Source organism: Alligator mississippiensis, chromosome 5 (assembly GCF_030867095.1).
Source record: "Alligator mississippiensis isolate rAllMis1 chromosome 5, rAllMis1, whole genome shotgun sequence".
Classification (NCBI taxonomy): domain Eukaryota; kingdom Metazoa; phylum Chordata; order Crocodylia; family Alligatoridae; genus Alligator; species Alligator mississippiensis.
Window position 1 is genome coordinate 192741768 of NC_081828.1, and position 15376 is coordinate 192757143.

The window sequence follows — 15376 nt, forward strand, 5'->3', positions numbered from 1 at the left end:
TGCATGCACGCACAGGCATTTATTGGCCATATTATTAGTCACATCAGGCTGATTTCCAATATAGTCATTTTTCTTTATATCGGTGCTGATCCAATATCGAACCGATGTATTGGTGCACCTCTAGTAAAGCTAGCTCCTCCTCAAAATGATCCAAGTTGAAGCCTGCTTCAAAACTAAAACTAAGTCAATAAAAAAAAAATCAAAGAAGAATTGTTAAAGGAATTAAGCCACTACATATTTCTATGGGTACTCCCATCTTAAAGGTGATTATTTAACTTGGCAATTAAGTATGTATGCCCAATATTAGTGAGACATTGACGCCAATTTAAACCACTGAAAAAGCAGGCTATAAATTCTTTGTACTAAATCAGTGTTTTCATATTACTATATTTACTCAAATCCAAGAAAAGGCTTCTCCCTCCCCCATCTCTCCCCACTCACTCAATGTGGCAGGAAAGAAGCCTTGTCTTCGATTCAAGTAATAACCCAGGACAGGCAGCACCTCAGTTCCAACTTCAGCCCCCAGCTCAGGGATCAAGCCAGAGATGATCTGCACTTACCCCAGGCTGGGAGATGGCTCCTTTGGCAGGGGAGGGGTTCACAGCTGGAAGAGTGAGGGGGAGACTGCAGGGTGGGGGAGGAGGAAAAAAGGTGAAGACCTGCATTTGCGACTCAGGGGGAGTGCAGGGTACACCATGCAGCCTGCCCCCTAGCCCAGTTACCTTCTGGCTCTGCCTCTGGCCCCTCCAGCCCTGGCCCAGCCTGGCCCAGAGCCGCCACCATTTCTTCCTTCCTGGGCAGGGCTGGGGCTAGAGCCACTGCTGCTGCCAACTGCCCAGAAGCCAGAGTAGAGCTGCAGCAGAAGGTATATGATGGGGGGAGGGGAAGGGGAGCAGGGAGTGTGTAAGTGGCAGGCATGGAGGGGGCAGGGTGTGGATGGCACGGACACAGAAGGCAAGGAGTTGGGGGGCAGGCTACACTGGGGCAGGCACAGAAGAGGCAAGGGGCAGGGTTCTTGCCCCTCACCTTCTGCCACTGCTTTCCCCACCACAGCAGTGGTGCGGGATGAATTTAAGGCAAGTTTCCACTATAATTAGATTCTTTTCAGAAAAAATTATAATAATACATTTATAATTTTCCATGTATAGAATGTAATTATTTGGGAATCATCTTAAATTCACAGCTGTCTTAGATTCAGGTAAATATGGTATATCCCTACTGCCAACAGTTCACTTTCAGATACAAAGTATTGGTGTATTTTACATAAGAACTATGAATATATACAAAGGGCTTAAAATTAAGATCGCTGATTATTCTCCCTGTTTACACAAGAGTGGTTCTTAATTAGAAGAAATGTTTTTGTAGATGCAAAGCTTAAATTTAATGCTAGTTATCAGCCAGTCAAAAGAAGATTTAAGGAAACAGTTCTGAGTAAAAAGTATAAATCAGTGAAAATATGTACGAAAATAAATCTGGATTAAAAACAATCAAATAAAAGATAACAGTTTAAGAAGTTACCCATGGTTTTACTGAAAATGTATACTCAGTATATGGTTTACAACACAGGGCAAAAAAAATCACCAAATAAATCCTTTAGAAATCTGTACATTTCAAACGTTTCAAAAACCAGAAAATGGTCATTCATTTTATCATGCTCTTTTGCTCTTCCTACCTTATCATTGGTGTCCAATACAATTGTGCTGTGCCTCCACTTGGTTAAAACTATTGGTTCTTGTAGCCTCCTGTCCAGACTCCTACTCTTAATTATTTCTCTTTGCTGCTGTGGTGAAGCATTATACTAAAGAGGAGGGAAAAAAAAAAAATCACACTATGAACAGGATGAATTTTATATGAACACAAAATCCACAGAATTCATCAATGTACACTAAACAGTACAACATATTGGAACATTGAATTTAGCAAGAAAAAAAACCCCTTTTTCTATTGCCTATATTGTTCTGAAGGACAGGGTGTCTGCTCTAAAGCAGGGGTCAGCAACCTGTGGGCTGGATCCAGTCTGCAGAGCCAGGAGACTTTGTGGCATTTTGGCAGTGAGAAGCAGTAGTGGTGGCAGAGCTGCCAGGTGGTAAGGAGGAGAGGGTGATGACTGAGGTACAGGCTAGGTTGAAAGAGGCCTGCACTTGGAGCTAAAGTCTAATAAAGCAGCACCTCCTCCTTCCCCAGCTTTGAAACACGACTGAACCCTGCCCTAAGGCATCACGCTGAAGTTGGCTTGAGAAAACAATACTTTGTACTGCCAGGCATGTGTTCAATTTCTAATCCCAGATTTACTGCCTGCCTCTCAGCAACTAGGAATAAACCTGATTGTAACCTTCCTCTTCACAATGTTAGTAGTATTACAGTCTGCTCAGCTCTTGTATAACAGTAGTATGCCAGGTCATCCTACAGCAGTCCTCTGGATTAATAGCTGCAATAGATTCTGGAGGACGTAATATGCAACTTTACTTAGCCAAAAGGTTGATGGCTGAGAGAAGGAATGATACCAAAATGTGTTCTATTCTGAGAGCAAGCCTTATTTCATAGTACTGGAAAGACAATAACTTGTGGGCTCAGGAAGTACTTGTGCCACATTTGGCCATGAAAAAAAAAAAAAAAAGATAAATATGTATGAGTAAAAAGTTATGGTGCTGAAGCTGTACGAGCAAAAGAAAAAATGGCAATCACTGTATCAAAACAAATTAATAGTCAATTTAGTCTAATACCCTGAGTGTCCAAGGCTTCATAAACAATCAAAAGCAGAAAACCCATAAGCAAGGTCCTGCACAAGTCCTAAGTGTTGTAGCACGCTCACCATCTCTTAAATAGCAGTGCTAGATGGTATGGACAAAAATGTGTGGAGTATCATTAAACAATTATACAAATATTTCAATCAAACATTTGCACTAAAATATAAACACCAAAGATATAAACTTTTAAAGATTTAAAAAATAAATCTCTCATTTGAAATCTGTTTTCAGGGCAATGTTAAAAAAAAACAGAACGTGTTCTCGAACCATAGTTTTTGTTGATTTATTACACAAGGGAATGTGACCTACTAGGTAGGGCATGTGAAAGAGGTTCAACACCTAAAGTTTTACTAAAATGTGAACTGGAGATGAGATCCCTCTCTCAAAGTGCTTTGAGATCTAGTGATAGAATGCACTATTTAAGAGCTATATGATATTATTCTTAATTGTATAAACATTCACTCTGGTGCCTCAGGTTTTACATGTGTAAAATGGGGAGGATAATCAATAACCCTTACTAAAATGTGTTAAGGTGTACTAATGAAAAAAAATCAGATTAATGTAACATGACATACTGAATTACACTGTGACCCAAAGTAAACATTACTGTAACTGCTATAGCAAAAACCATGCTTGTGGTAGCAGCTTTCCATCTTACTCTACAGAAAGTCTGTGCTATAATAAAAAAAAAAAACAACAGTAAGAAACTTCAAAAATAAATAATGGCTCACTAAAACAATTGAACTTGCATCACATGAAAGATGTTACATTAGTACTAGAATGATACTGAATTCAGGAGCTGAATAAATTATAATGTGCCATAAACCTGATATCTACATTTAGTCCCTGGTTCTTAGTGTCCAGCCACCTAATGAACTGTTGTATCCAAGTTCACCTTTTAAAGGTGTTGGGTACATTTCCCTTGAGCACAAGGTGAGAGGGTAGTTGATCTGTGAAAATTGTGCTCCTAATGAGGAGGGGCGTACACGTGTGTGCATGAACACGTGCATGCCCGTCCTTTATATTTTTTTGTGAGAGTACGTTCTGGTGTGCAATTGTTGTTTAATTTCAGTTTCACTCGCATAATTGCCATGAAAGTAATTGTTGCACTGGCTCGGATCTAACCACGACCCTACCAAATTCATGGCAGAAGTGTGCTGCAGGGCAGCTCCTTTAATCTTGCAGGTTCCCCTGCATGCCCCACCCCTACAAATTGGCAGAGGGGCCCCACTACTTGATCCTGATTGGCAGGGAGGAGAAAACTGCAGCTTTAAATATGACATTGTTTTTTGCCTCCCAGCTTGTTGACAACAACCAGCAGGGCCACTGGGGCCTCTAAGCCAATCAGCAACAGTGTGGGGAGGGGGCATATAGGGGAATCTGCAAGATTAAAGGAGGCACCTCACAACCCACTTCCACTGTGAATTCGGTAGGGCCCTAGTTAGATCACATTTTTGGACAAGTACATGTAGGAATCAAGGATTCTGATGGGATTTTTTTTACGCGGGGGGGGGGGGGGGGCGCAGAGCTAAGCCTAGGGGTGTGCGGGGCCCGGGGCATATCGGCTTGTGCAGGGGAGGGAGGGGTTGGTGAGCAGCCAGAGCGTGAAGCCGGTGGTGTGCAGGGGCCACGTGGAGTGGTGGCACCCTCGGGGCCTGTACGGCACTGTCTGTGGGACCCCCAAAGCACGGGGCCCAGGGCAGTTGCTCTGATTCCCCCCCCACCCAAGGGACAGCTCTGGGTGGGGGTATTGATAGTAGTGGCAGGAGAGGTGTGGTGACAGATTAGGCATTTATTGATAAGGCAAGGCTGCATTTCACTTGAGGTCTGTTAGGCAGTGGAGAGTTTGCTTCTGATAAGCAGGAATCCTGGTTCTCTTTGTTAAGAAATCCAAAATTTTCTAATAAAAAAACCCCACAAAATTCTTTGATAAAAACCTCCAAAATCCATGTTTTATCACAATTAAAATGAAATGTTACTATATATACACAGGTATCAGTCAAACACCATTTTATTAATATAGTTACAATTTTAAAGCAATTTGGAAGCCTACCAGTGCCCTCTCTACATTGTTTCCTGCCAGGCCTGCTCCTTCCCCTCCTCCCTGTGCCATGGGATCCCCTCACATTTTTACTCTCCTGCTCTAAGCCTCCACCCCACCTCCCCCACATCAGTTCCCTCCTCCCCCCCTCCAATGGTTTCTTGCTTTAAAGCTTCTCTCCCTTCTCCTTTAAAGGAGAAAAAAACCTGTTATTTTCCACAGGAAATGGGCAATGGAAAAAACCCCATTCTTGATGATGAGTTAGGCAAGATTAGGGGGCTGTTTGAGAACTAGGAATAGAGAGTCTGGGAATATTTCTCTCAATATCTGATCTTTGTTGAGTATAAGCTGCAACTGTTTGGTGATTCTTCTGATCAGTTCCAGTGTGGGATGGCTGGTAACCACAAATGGTTTCTTTTTGTATTGTAGCAAGTTAGTACAGGGTATTTGGGTAGCTCTATCAAATGTATGGTTTATTTCTCTACTGGAGTGTCCTTGTTGTATAAAGAGCTACTCAACACAGCTCACAAAGACACTCTCATGGACCCAGAGGGACAGACTTCCATCTTCAGCTCCCTCTGTGCAAAAATGAAGTTTATTTCTTACCTATGGGGACTTTTTACCATCTTGTACCATCTACACTTTTCCCAGAGCCTGACGAAGGGACTTTGATCCCAAAAGCTTGCAGAAAAGGACAATTTTCTTGCCATTTTCCAGTTGGTCTAATATAAGGTATCGTTTTGGAACCAAGAGTTCTAGTTTTTTGTACGTCTTGTTGTATAGAGGCAGATTTTAGGCTGATCAAGTGAGCATCAAGTGCTCTCCAAGCAGATGCAGTGGTATCGGAAGGCTTGGCTGTAGACAACAGCTTGTTTGGTGTGCTTGGGATGATTGCTGATCTTGTGAACACAGGTACAGTCTGTGGGTTGTCTGTATATACTGGTTTGTTGGGTGCCATCCCTGATATTAGATTAATGGCATGTTATAATTTATCTAACTCGTGCATTCTTCCCACACAAGGAAGGTGAGACTGACCCTCCTCACTTTTGAAACGCCTTGATCTCCCTGTAATCAGCCTGCAGTGTCTCAGGCCAGAAGCCAGGAGGCAGTGGAGCATGCCTCTCTGGATTGTAGCCAGCATGAGCTGTGTGTTTGCTTCCTCTTTCTGTTGCCCCTGAGGTCTCTGGGATTTGTAGTCCAGAATCACAGTAACACAACTCTCCAGGGTTATTCTTCACTTCCTCTTTTAGGTGCCTCTGGGATTTGTAGTCCACAGTTGCATCCAGTAGTAAGTTTCAGCAAGTTCAGCAGCACCGCAGCTCTGTACTCTGGGGAAGGTAGGTTTAGCCCTCCACCCTGGCCCCAGACCACAGTTGGCTTTTGGCGGGGGGGAGTCGGGGGGGAGAGTCCCTGCCTCCTCCCCCCCCGCCCTTCTCTGCTGGCGCAGACAGCACAGCACAGCACAGGGCTGCAAAGCATGCTGGGGAACTGTGATTTAACTTGAACCAAGAATGGACCTGGGACAGAAGTTTCATAAACTGGTTTGACCCAAATTAGTTAAGTCTAATACTACATTCAACCAGGTTTATCATAAACCAGTTTCAGCCATTTTGAAACTGGTTTATATGCACTGAAGTTCTGTTCTGTTACAGGTTTAAACCAGTTTCTGATGACTTAAACTGGTTTGTGTGTATCTTCTTTCCCTAGCCTCAATAAAATTGGGTAGTTGTGTGGATAGACAGAGCTTTATGAATTTTCAATCCTGTAGGAGTTGCACATTTGCATGTCAACCTTAACAAAGTTCAATGGTGAGTTGTGTATAGCCCTCACAATTTATTTTCATGTTTAGAAATGAAATTAGTAATTTAGTCTTTCTCCCCACCAGTGCTGCTGCAGTATGCTTCATCTCAGTTGACTTCCTTGCTATGGAAATACCCACTCTGCAGGCATTTAATCCAAACAGATACTCTCAGAACTTATAGTATGAAAGACAAAGATCGTATTTCACAAACCAGACGAGAGTCATTATTCTGACAAGCTTTTCTGCTCCCTCCTACCTTACCCTTAGTGTCCAATACAACTGTGCTGTACCTCCACTTTGTTCAAACTATTAGTTCTTGTAGCCTCCTGTTCAATATTGCAAGTAAAACCTAGACCACTTGTAGTGGAACTATGCTTACAGATAATTCCTAGGGTCTAAACACTGCTTTTTAAAGGAAGCTGCTGGGCTGAAACATTAAAAAATTATTTCCTGCTAGAGAGAAGTTGGACTGCTGCCTACTACATTTATGTTTACTAATACCATTGCAACTTATATGAGCAGGCTGTATTTGTTTTGATATTTGATGATTTATTTTGAATATATTTTGAAATTACTGTACAAGTTCACAGTCAAGGAGAGGTGTGTGAAATTTGAATGAAAAAGTAAATTGAAATAAATGTTAAGAATTATAATGTGAACAGGACCAAACTGCAGGTACTCTGTATTCAAAGGTGCCTTTGATACCATCATAAGCCATCAAGAGTCTCTACTGATTAAACAGACAACTCCATCTCCAAGCAAGAGGGATCTGCAAAGCAGTATGCAAGCCCCCCATTTTACAAACTTATCTGCTAGAGAAGCAAGGGACCAATAAATAAAAGTCAGAGGAGCACTGCTGACTGCCTTGTTAAAATTCAGAAGCAAGATGCACTGCTTCTTAGCAGCTTAAATACTTTGCATTGGCAATGCAAACAATGTTAAGACTGTATATGTTTTATAAAGGACCGTTTACCTGTTTTATATATATTCTTGCAATGTAGGTGTCAAATAAACATCTCTGCACTTGAGTGCTTAAACACTTCATTTCCTTTTCATGGCAAAACACATGAAAAAAATAGTGGGAATAACTAGCAGAAAATTAGAACAAACTGGTAGATCTCTCCGCCAAAGATAAATCTCAGCTTTTAAAACAGCCCAGTACAGGAAACCATTTATTTAAAGACTTTACTGCTGTCAAGGCTCATTTTTCCTATCATACTAATAGAAATAACCATCTTCTTTGAAGTATGGTTTCAAGAAAGATTATTTATTTATACCCGAGGACAATGCTGCTGTCACAAGCAGTTTATTATACCCCAGGCACTTCCAAGAAGTTTGTTAATTTCTTTCCTAGGAAAGTAAATAACATTTCTCTCCTGTTACTAGCACCCCAGCACAGAATGTACAGTTTATATTTATTCAGGCATAGAAAACAGGAGTGTCCAACATGCAGAGTGCATCTGGCTCCCAAAGGGTTAACCTGAAGCTCCCAGGCTTCTGGTCCCCCCATTACTCTCATGCTAGTCTTTGAACCCCACTACCTCCTACTTCTGTTGCCTACCCCGACCCCTAAGGCAGAGCCATTGGCTGAAAGAGTTTGCAGCTGCAGGGTTTGGGGGGAAGATGCCACCATGCAACAATCCAGCAAGGGGTGGCACACAATGCTACACAGTTTAGTACCGTAAGGATAAGGGGGAGAGGGGATTCATAGACAGCATGATATATATATAGCGTGGTGCCCCTAGCAGTGGCGAGGGCGGACAGCGGCTGCCCACAGAAGCCAATCTCAGAGGGGGAATGTGCCCTCATGCCCCTCATACGCATTGCCTATGGAACAGTTGCATCACAAATACAGAATGGGGAATGACTGGTTAGGCATTGCTCAGAAAAACCTGGGGGTTACAGTGGACCAAACTGAATATGAACGAACAGTGTGCTCTGCTTGCCAAAAACAAACAAACACACCCACAACACACTGGGTTGTATTAACAGGAGTGTCACTTGCAAATCAAGGAGATTTATTCTTCCACTCTATGCATGTGTAAGACCTCACCTGGAGTACTACATCTGGTTTTGACCCCCATGTTTCAAGAAGAATGTGGACAAATTGGAAAGGGTCCAGAGGACAGTGATAAAAGGATTGAAGATTTGGGAAGCAAAACTTATGCAGGAAGGCTAAACTAATTAGAGTTATTTAGTCTGGAGAAGAGAAGACTGAAGGGGGATTTGATAACAGTCTTCAAATACATTAAAGGTAATTAAACGTAAATGGAGACTCGCTTTTCTGTAGCCATAGGGGACAGGACTAGGAGCAATGGTCTCAAGCTGAAGCAGGGGAAATTAGGTTGGAGATGAGGAAGAACTTTCTAACTATGAGGGTGGGCAGGCATTGGAACAGGCTACCTAGATGATGTGTGGAATATCCATTCTCAGAAACTATAGCAAAAGCAGGCTGAACAGACATTTGTCTGGGATGGTTTTAGTAAGGGATGACCCTGCTCTGAGCAGAGGGCTGGACTAGATGACCTTTTGAGGGCTCTTCCAGCCCTATTTTCCTATGATTCTGTGTTTTTGGACCTGACTACTACTGATCAATTTTTGGAACTGCCACTGAAAAAGGATAATTTGTTTGGATAAAGTAGGCATAGCCAAGATTATATATATATTCTGACCAGATGATCACTTATACACCTTATATCCAGAATACACACACACACCACCCCCTATACCTTATGTCCAAAATGAGATTCAAGTTAAAAAGCTCATGGTTTAAGGCACATGGTAAAACTGGTCTACTTCAGACAAAAATGTATCCAGCCACTATCCCAGGTACAATACTGAATATTTAGCAGGGGAAGGTACAAAGATTTCTCATGGTAGATTATAATTCTGGATATTATTTAGCATTATCATCCTCCCTCCAAATTACAAAATATCCTGGGGACAACTACAGAAGTGCTCTACAGTAAAGACAGCAACAATCTCTAGCACACTTTAGTAAAAATCACAAGGGCAGCAGCATTATAGTACCATGTGACCAGGAAGGTTTCTCAACCATCAGAAAATACGATGGGTCACAGTTTAAGAAGTGCACAGCTACATATGTATATGGGAAGTGAATATTTTCCTTCTCACTGTGAAAAGCAGACTTGATAGATCATCAAGTGATCTGGCAAGGCAAGTTCAGGGCATGTAAAATACTGTTTGTTGAGGCAGATTCACCAAGGCGGACCAGCAGGAATTGCGGGAGGCTCTGTTCCCCCAGGCACCACCCGGAGTTACTAAGAATAATGGCCACAGATTGTTAGAGAGAAGGTTCAGGCTGGACATCAGGAGACATTACTTTACAGTTCGGGCTGCCAGGCTCTAGAATGGGCTCCCAAGTGAGGTGGTACTCTCTCCTACCTTGGGGGTCTCAAGAGGACAAATATTTGGCTGGAGTGTTATGAACCTGCACTCATTCCTACCCAGGGTAGGGGGTCGTACCTGATGATCTGTTTAGGTCCCTTCTGACCCTAAGCACTATTCCTCCCAAGACTGAAATTTGACTACCATTACACAAAGCATCACAGCACCATCTCAATTTATCTTCCCTTTCACTGTCTGTTTCTTTCCAGGAGTGTGCATGGAGATCATACCTAAATTGTATTTGCTTGTTAAGCACAAATTTGTGATCTAACGGACTACAAGCACCAAGTAACCCAGCCTTTTTGTTAGCGAAACTTTGAGCTGGGTAATGGTATAATGGTTCTGAATTGAGGTCAGAGAGTCCTACTTGCATTGTTAAATGCGTCTGTCCTCTTCGGAAGGACACTTAAATAAAAGCCTTTCCTGACTTGGTTTCATTTTTGTACCCCTATCAGCTGTCTGCATTTGAGTGATTTATATTTCGTTCTAATCTGATAACAAGGTATGGCTCAAGGCTCTGTCCTAGCCCATTTGTGACTGAAACAAATACCCCACCAATAAGCTATTTTGAGCAGTTGTCCTCATTCTTATGCAGATGACATAGATCTGTCAGTTTCTCAAGAAAGAGCTACAGCATTCATTAACATAAATGGAAAGAGGAACGAATCTGTAATCAAATGAAAAGGAACTGAATGCATCTTAGCTGGGGGAATGTAAAAGAAAGAAGAGTACAACTAACACTGGTTCAGCTAAAGTCACGGGGTTTACTCTGAAGTATCAAAATGGAGAAAGATTAGTAGCAAACAGAATCATTTTATAAATTGCTAAGTTTTACTACATTTACCGTTAGCCTTTAAGCCAGGGGTGGGCAAAGTCCAGCCCACAGGCTGGATTGGGCCTGTGGCAGACTCCATGTCCCAGCAGCTCCAGCCATCACTGACCGGTTTCCATGGAGACCCCAGGAGCAGCAGAGCCGCCAAGACAGCATGGAGACCGGCCCCAGCAGTGCTGTCAGGGCGCACAGCTAGGCAGGGAGCTGCTCCAAGCCTGGGATCTTGCAGGGGTGACAGCGTGGTCTGGAGCCGGGGCAGAACCACGATCCACTGCCTGCACTCCTCGGTCTCCACAGTGCTACTGCTCCTGGGGTCTCCATGGAAACCAGCAGCAATGATGTAGGCAGAGGCTGCCAGGAAACAGAGTCCACCATTTTGCCCATCCCTGCTTTAATCCTTGAAAAAATCTTCATCATCTTTGGCATGCCTATTACAATGCTCTTTGATATCAGTTTATTCAAATGTAGCAAAACCACAAAATTCATAGAGGTTTTAACAAATGCATTAAAAATCTCTCGTGACTCATTTTCTGGTAATCTAGGTAATTTTGCTGTTTAAGAGTGCCTGGACAGTTTCATTTTCAAACTGACCAATATAAATGATATCCTGACTTTTTATAAAATATAAGTTACAGGTTCCAGATCTGTTCTTTCTCTTCATGTTTTGTAAAAAAAAAGCTCCCTCTCCTGCTAAGGTATGCCTATACATCAGCAAGGTCTCAGACAGGTGCCATACCTGTCCACAAGGAAGAGGTTGTTGCAAAACACAACTGGAGACCACCTTTGAAACAAAAGCAAAAATCACACTTCCCCCAAACCTTGCATTCCCAGAATTTCTTACTACTGAGGTATTTAAAACATTTACAAGTTCACTGGAAGCAAGTACTAACTGCAATATATCCTGCTATTATGCCCATTTGTATTATTCCTACCAAAGCAGAAGATGTCTTTTCTACCCAAAACTGGTGTTTTTGGGGGCAGACCAAATCAGGGCCTACTAATACCCAAAATTCAAGTAACTGAAGAAGAAAGGCTGGCCATTTACTCAACCTTACCCTCACTTATAAAGTGGCACGTTGATGTATTAGAAATGCATTTAAGAGTTATTTCCAACCTCAGGCTATAGCACAATAGTTTGTTTGCATGGTATACTGTCCCCCTTTAAACCAATTTTATTTTGGATTTCTCTTTAGCTGAATTTTAGAGGACATTAGTGGTGGAACTTTCAATGGCTGCACCCAAACTACAAACCTTATCAAAATTTACTCACTATACTGTACTAGGCATTACCCTCCATGAACACAAGGCTGATGTAAATGCCAATGTAAAAGTAATTCTGTTGGGACAATCAGAGGCAAAAACCCAACTGCATGTTAATTTTCTTTCAAACTTGCTGTAAACGGATAGATCCAGACTCTGAAAAGAGGGCCAAATGCAATATTTGCATGCATGCATACTTCCTTTGAGATGAAGAGACATGATAGTTTGATGTGTTGTGCTCTAAAGCACAATGGAAACACTCTTCCATGATCCTTAAATCTGCAGATATGCTTGAATCCATCACCACTAGCTGCCTCCACTGCTGTGTTCTCAGAACCTCGTATGACAATAGTAGGAATTTACCACTTTCTTGGCCAATGAAATGTATGAAGATGTGAATGAAGATTTACATTTGGTCTCATTTGTGTCAAACCACAATAAAACTACTGGCCATTTTCACTAATATAGGGGCAAAGGACCTCATCAGAATAACATTTATCTTATAAGGGACCAGCAAAATTATAACCTTGACTGACAAGTGTTTCAATTCGAGCTAATAGTTTCTACAAGAAACTGAACTGTGCTCTTATTAAGAAAATTTGCAGTGGAGCTATGAGTAAATACAAGAACAAGAAGAAAGAGCAATGGAAGCTAAAATCTCAAATAAAATATCTCTCCCCCTACATAGATGCATTCTGCTATGTAATAAAGATAAAAAATTAACCTGCTATACTTGTCTGCATGGTACATTGCATAGCACATTTCATAAACTAACTGGTTTTTTGACTAAATATTTCACTTACTGAATGCAAGCAACTCGTGTGTAAAGAGCAGCTAAATGTTTTCCAGTATTGCTAAGGGTATGATTGCCTTCCTAAAACAACCTTTAACAGGCATAACTAATGTTGCCACATGGGTTACATTCCACTTCTCACAACGGACCCCAAAATACTGAAGGTTGCTGCCTTTTTAAGATTATGAATTTTTCCCAGGATTCGCAATCCATTCCATGGTAATTAGTGCTATTTAGGCTTACTTTTTACAGCTCAAGGAAACTAGACTTCTTGTAGATAATCTTTCATATGAAAGATTCCCTTATTGGTTTTAAAAGACTCCTGTTAACTACATAATTTCCCTTTGTGTAGCCACAACTACTTACTGTTTCAAAGACCTTTGGACTGCAAGCAAGCTAAACTGCAGTTTTGTTGATCCTTTCTCAAGCGTTTCTAATCTTCCTTTCAGATTGACAACTGTTACCTCTTTTTAATGCCCTTTGTTGCCATAACAGTGGGTTGTAAAAAGACCTATTATTTTGCTGAGCTGTCACTTTCATCAAAACTTATTTTCATCACTCATTTATTAGTGTTATGATACTGCCTGGGAATCCCAATATTGGATTAAAGGTCCATTGGGAGAAGTATGGTATAGAAGAAAAAAAAAAGTAATCCCTTATGGGGAACGGAGTCTACATGAACAGTAGGGCTGTGCGAAGCTTCGGTAACTGATTGATTTGGGGGAGATTCAGCCTGATTCAGTGGCCAAATCTCCGAATCTGAATTGAAAAAAATTGGGAGACCCATTAATCTCTCCGAACTGAATCAGAATCCTCTGAATCGATTAAGAGAGATTTGGAAATTCGGCTATAGACTGTAGGGGTGTGCAAAGCAAGCCCTATTCGATTCAGATTCGGCCCAAATCAGGTACAGTAATTCAATTAGTTGATTCGGATCACTGTCGCCAATTCAAAATCTGAAGGTTCAATGCTGATTCAGAGAATCAGCTATCCAGGCATGGACACAGCTTTAAAAGTTTTTTCTACATACTTCGAGGCTTGTGATCGCTGCAATGCTGTGGCGCATGAAGCATTCCACAGGAGTGCGGGGGGGGGAAGAAGGCCTCCATGTGCTCAGCAGCAAACCTGGAAGTGGACCAGAAGTACTTAAGGTCCACTTCCGGGTCTGCCGAGGAGCGCACGGGGGGGATCTCCATGCCCCCCAGCTTGGTGGTCGGCCACAGGGGGACCCTGGGTGCCTCCCCCAGACCCAGGAGGCACCAGTCACTGAGCCAGGGGGTGGGGTGGGGTGTTCCCCAGTGTGCTCCCCAGTGGATCTGGAAATGGACCGGAAGTACTTCTGGTCCACTTCTGGGTCTGCTGCCGAACATTCTGGGGAGTCCCCCACACTTCTGTGGGACACTCAATCTGCCCCAGCATCACAGTGTTCACGAGCTGCCTGGTACCTAGAGGTATGTAGAAAAAACATTTAAAGTTGTGTCTATGTCTGAACCACTGAATCTTTCTGAATCTCTTCGAATCAATTTGGAGGGTGCTGATTCGATTCAGAGACATTAGGGGGTCCTCCGACTCGATTTGGATTCAGAGATTCAGTTGCTGAATCGGGCTGAATTGGACCGAATCAAATCAGGGACCAAAGCTTCACACAGCCCTATTAGACTGTACAGGCAGGCATTAGGCAGAGCCGATAGGAGCAGCTGGGGAAGCAGTCAGATGAGTCCTGGCTTGAGCCGGCAGCTCTAGGCAAAGCTGCTCCCCCGGCTGCCCCACACTGGGACAAGGTAGGTTGTGCTGGCAGCCATGGGAGAAGCCACAGGGGCTGGGAAGAATGAACAGGGGCTTCCCCCCAGCTTGATTCCCCAGATCCTGGTTCGATCCCCCAACTCCCCAATCATTCCGTCTAGGCCCCGCAGCTGCTCCAGGGCTGCCGGTTCAAGCCATGGCTTGTCTGGCTGCCCCCCCCCACTGGGGCAAGGCAGGCAGTACTGGCAGCCCCGGGAGAAGCCACAGAAGCTGGGGGGAATGATTAGGCTACAGCCCTGCCCAAATTCATCTTAGCCCCCCCTGTGTTACCACCTGTCCACGGAGGTGCAGCACAGTGGTCCTGGCCTGCCCCAGCCCGGCCCTGTGCATCTGCAAGGCCACACAGGACACAGCTGGGCAGCAGTTCTAGCCTAAGCCTAGAGGGAACTCATTCCTTTGAATGCTCCCACTGAACTCAAATAGTACCCGAGTTGGCTCATTTAGAAACTAACTTGAACATCTCTATACTACACTGTGTACAGCAGTAGTGTTAGGCCAGACTGTTATTCATAGGAGTGATGTTAAAACACATATCGATTTGACTCTGCAGGATCAAGGGCTTCAAGACACTACCTTAGGTAGTAAATTTTCATGATGCTTTCGTTAATCTTTTTTTTTTTTTTTTTTGGGGGGGGGGGGGGAGACCTTTATTTTTCTAAAATAGTTAAGGAAAAAAAGTGAGTAGCTGAAG

At 42.9% G+C, this 15376-nt stretch overlaps 1 protein-coding gene across 6 annotated transcripts in view; it reads right to left on the reverse strand.

Moving 5' to 3' along the window:
- ARHGAP12 (Rho GTPase activating protein 12) overlaps positions 1–15376 on the reverse strand; it is a 137042-nt gene that overhangs the window by 38313 nt on the left and 83353 nt on the right. For all 6 annotated transcript variants that reach the window (XM_059729131.1, XM_014609061.3, XM_019498402.2 and 3 more), the window contains one exon: positions 1673–1798. In XM_059729131.1, coding sequence (XP_059585114.1) covers positions 1673–1798 — 126 coding nt within the window. The remainder of the gene's footprint in view (positions 1–1672; positions 1799–15376) is intronic.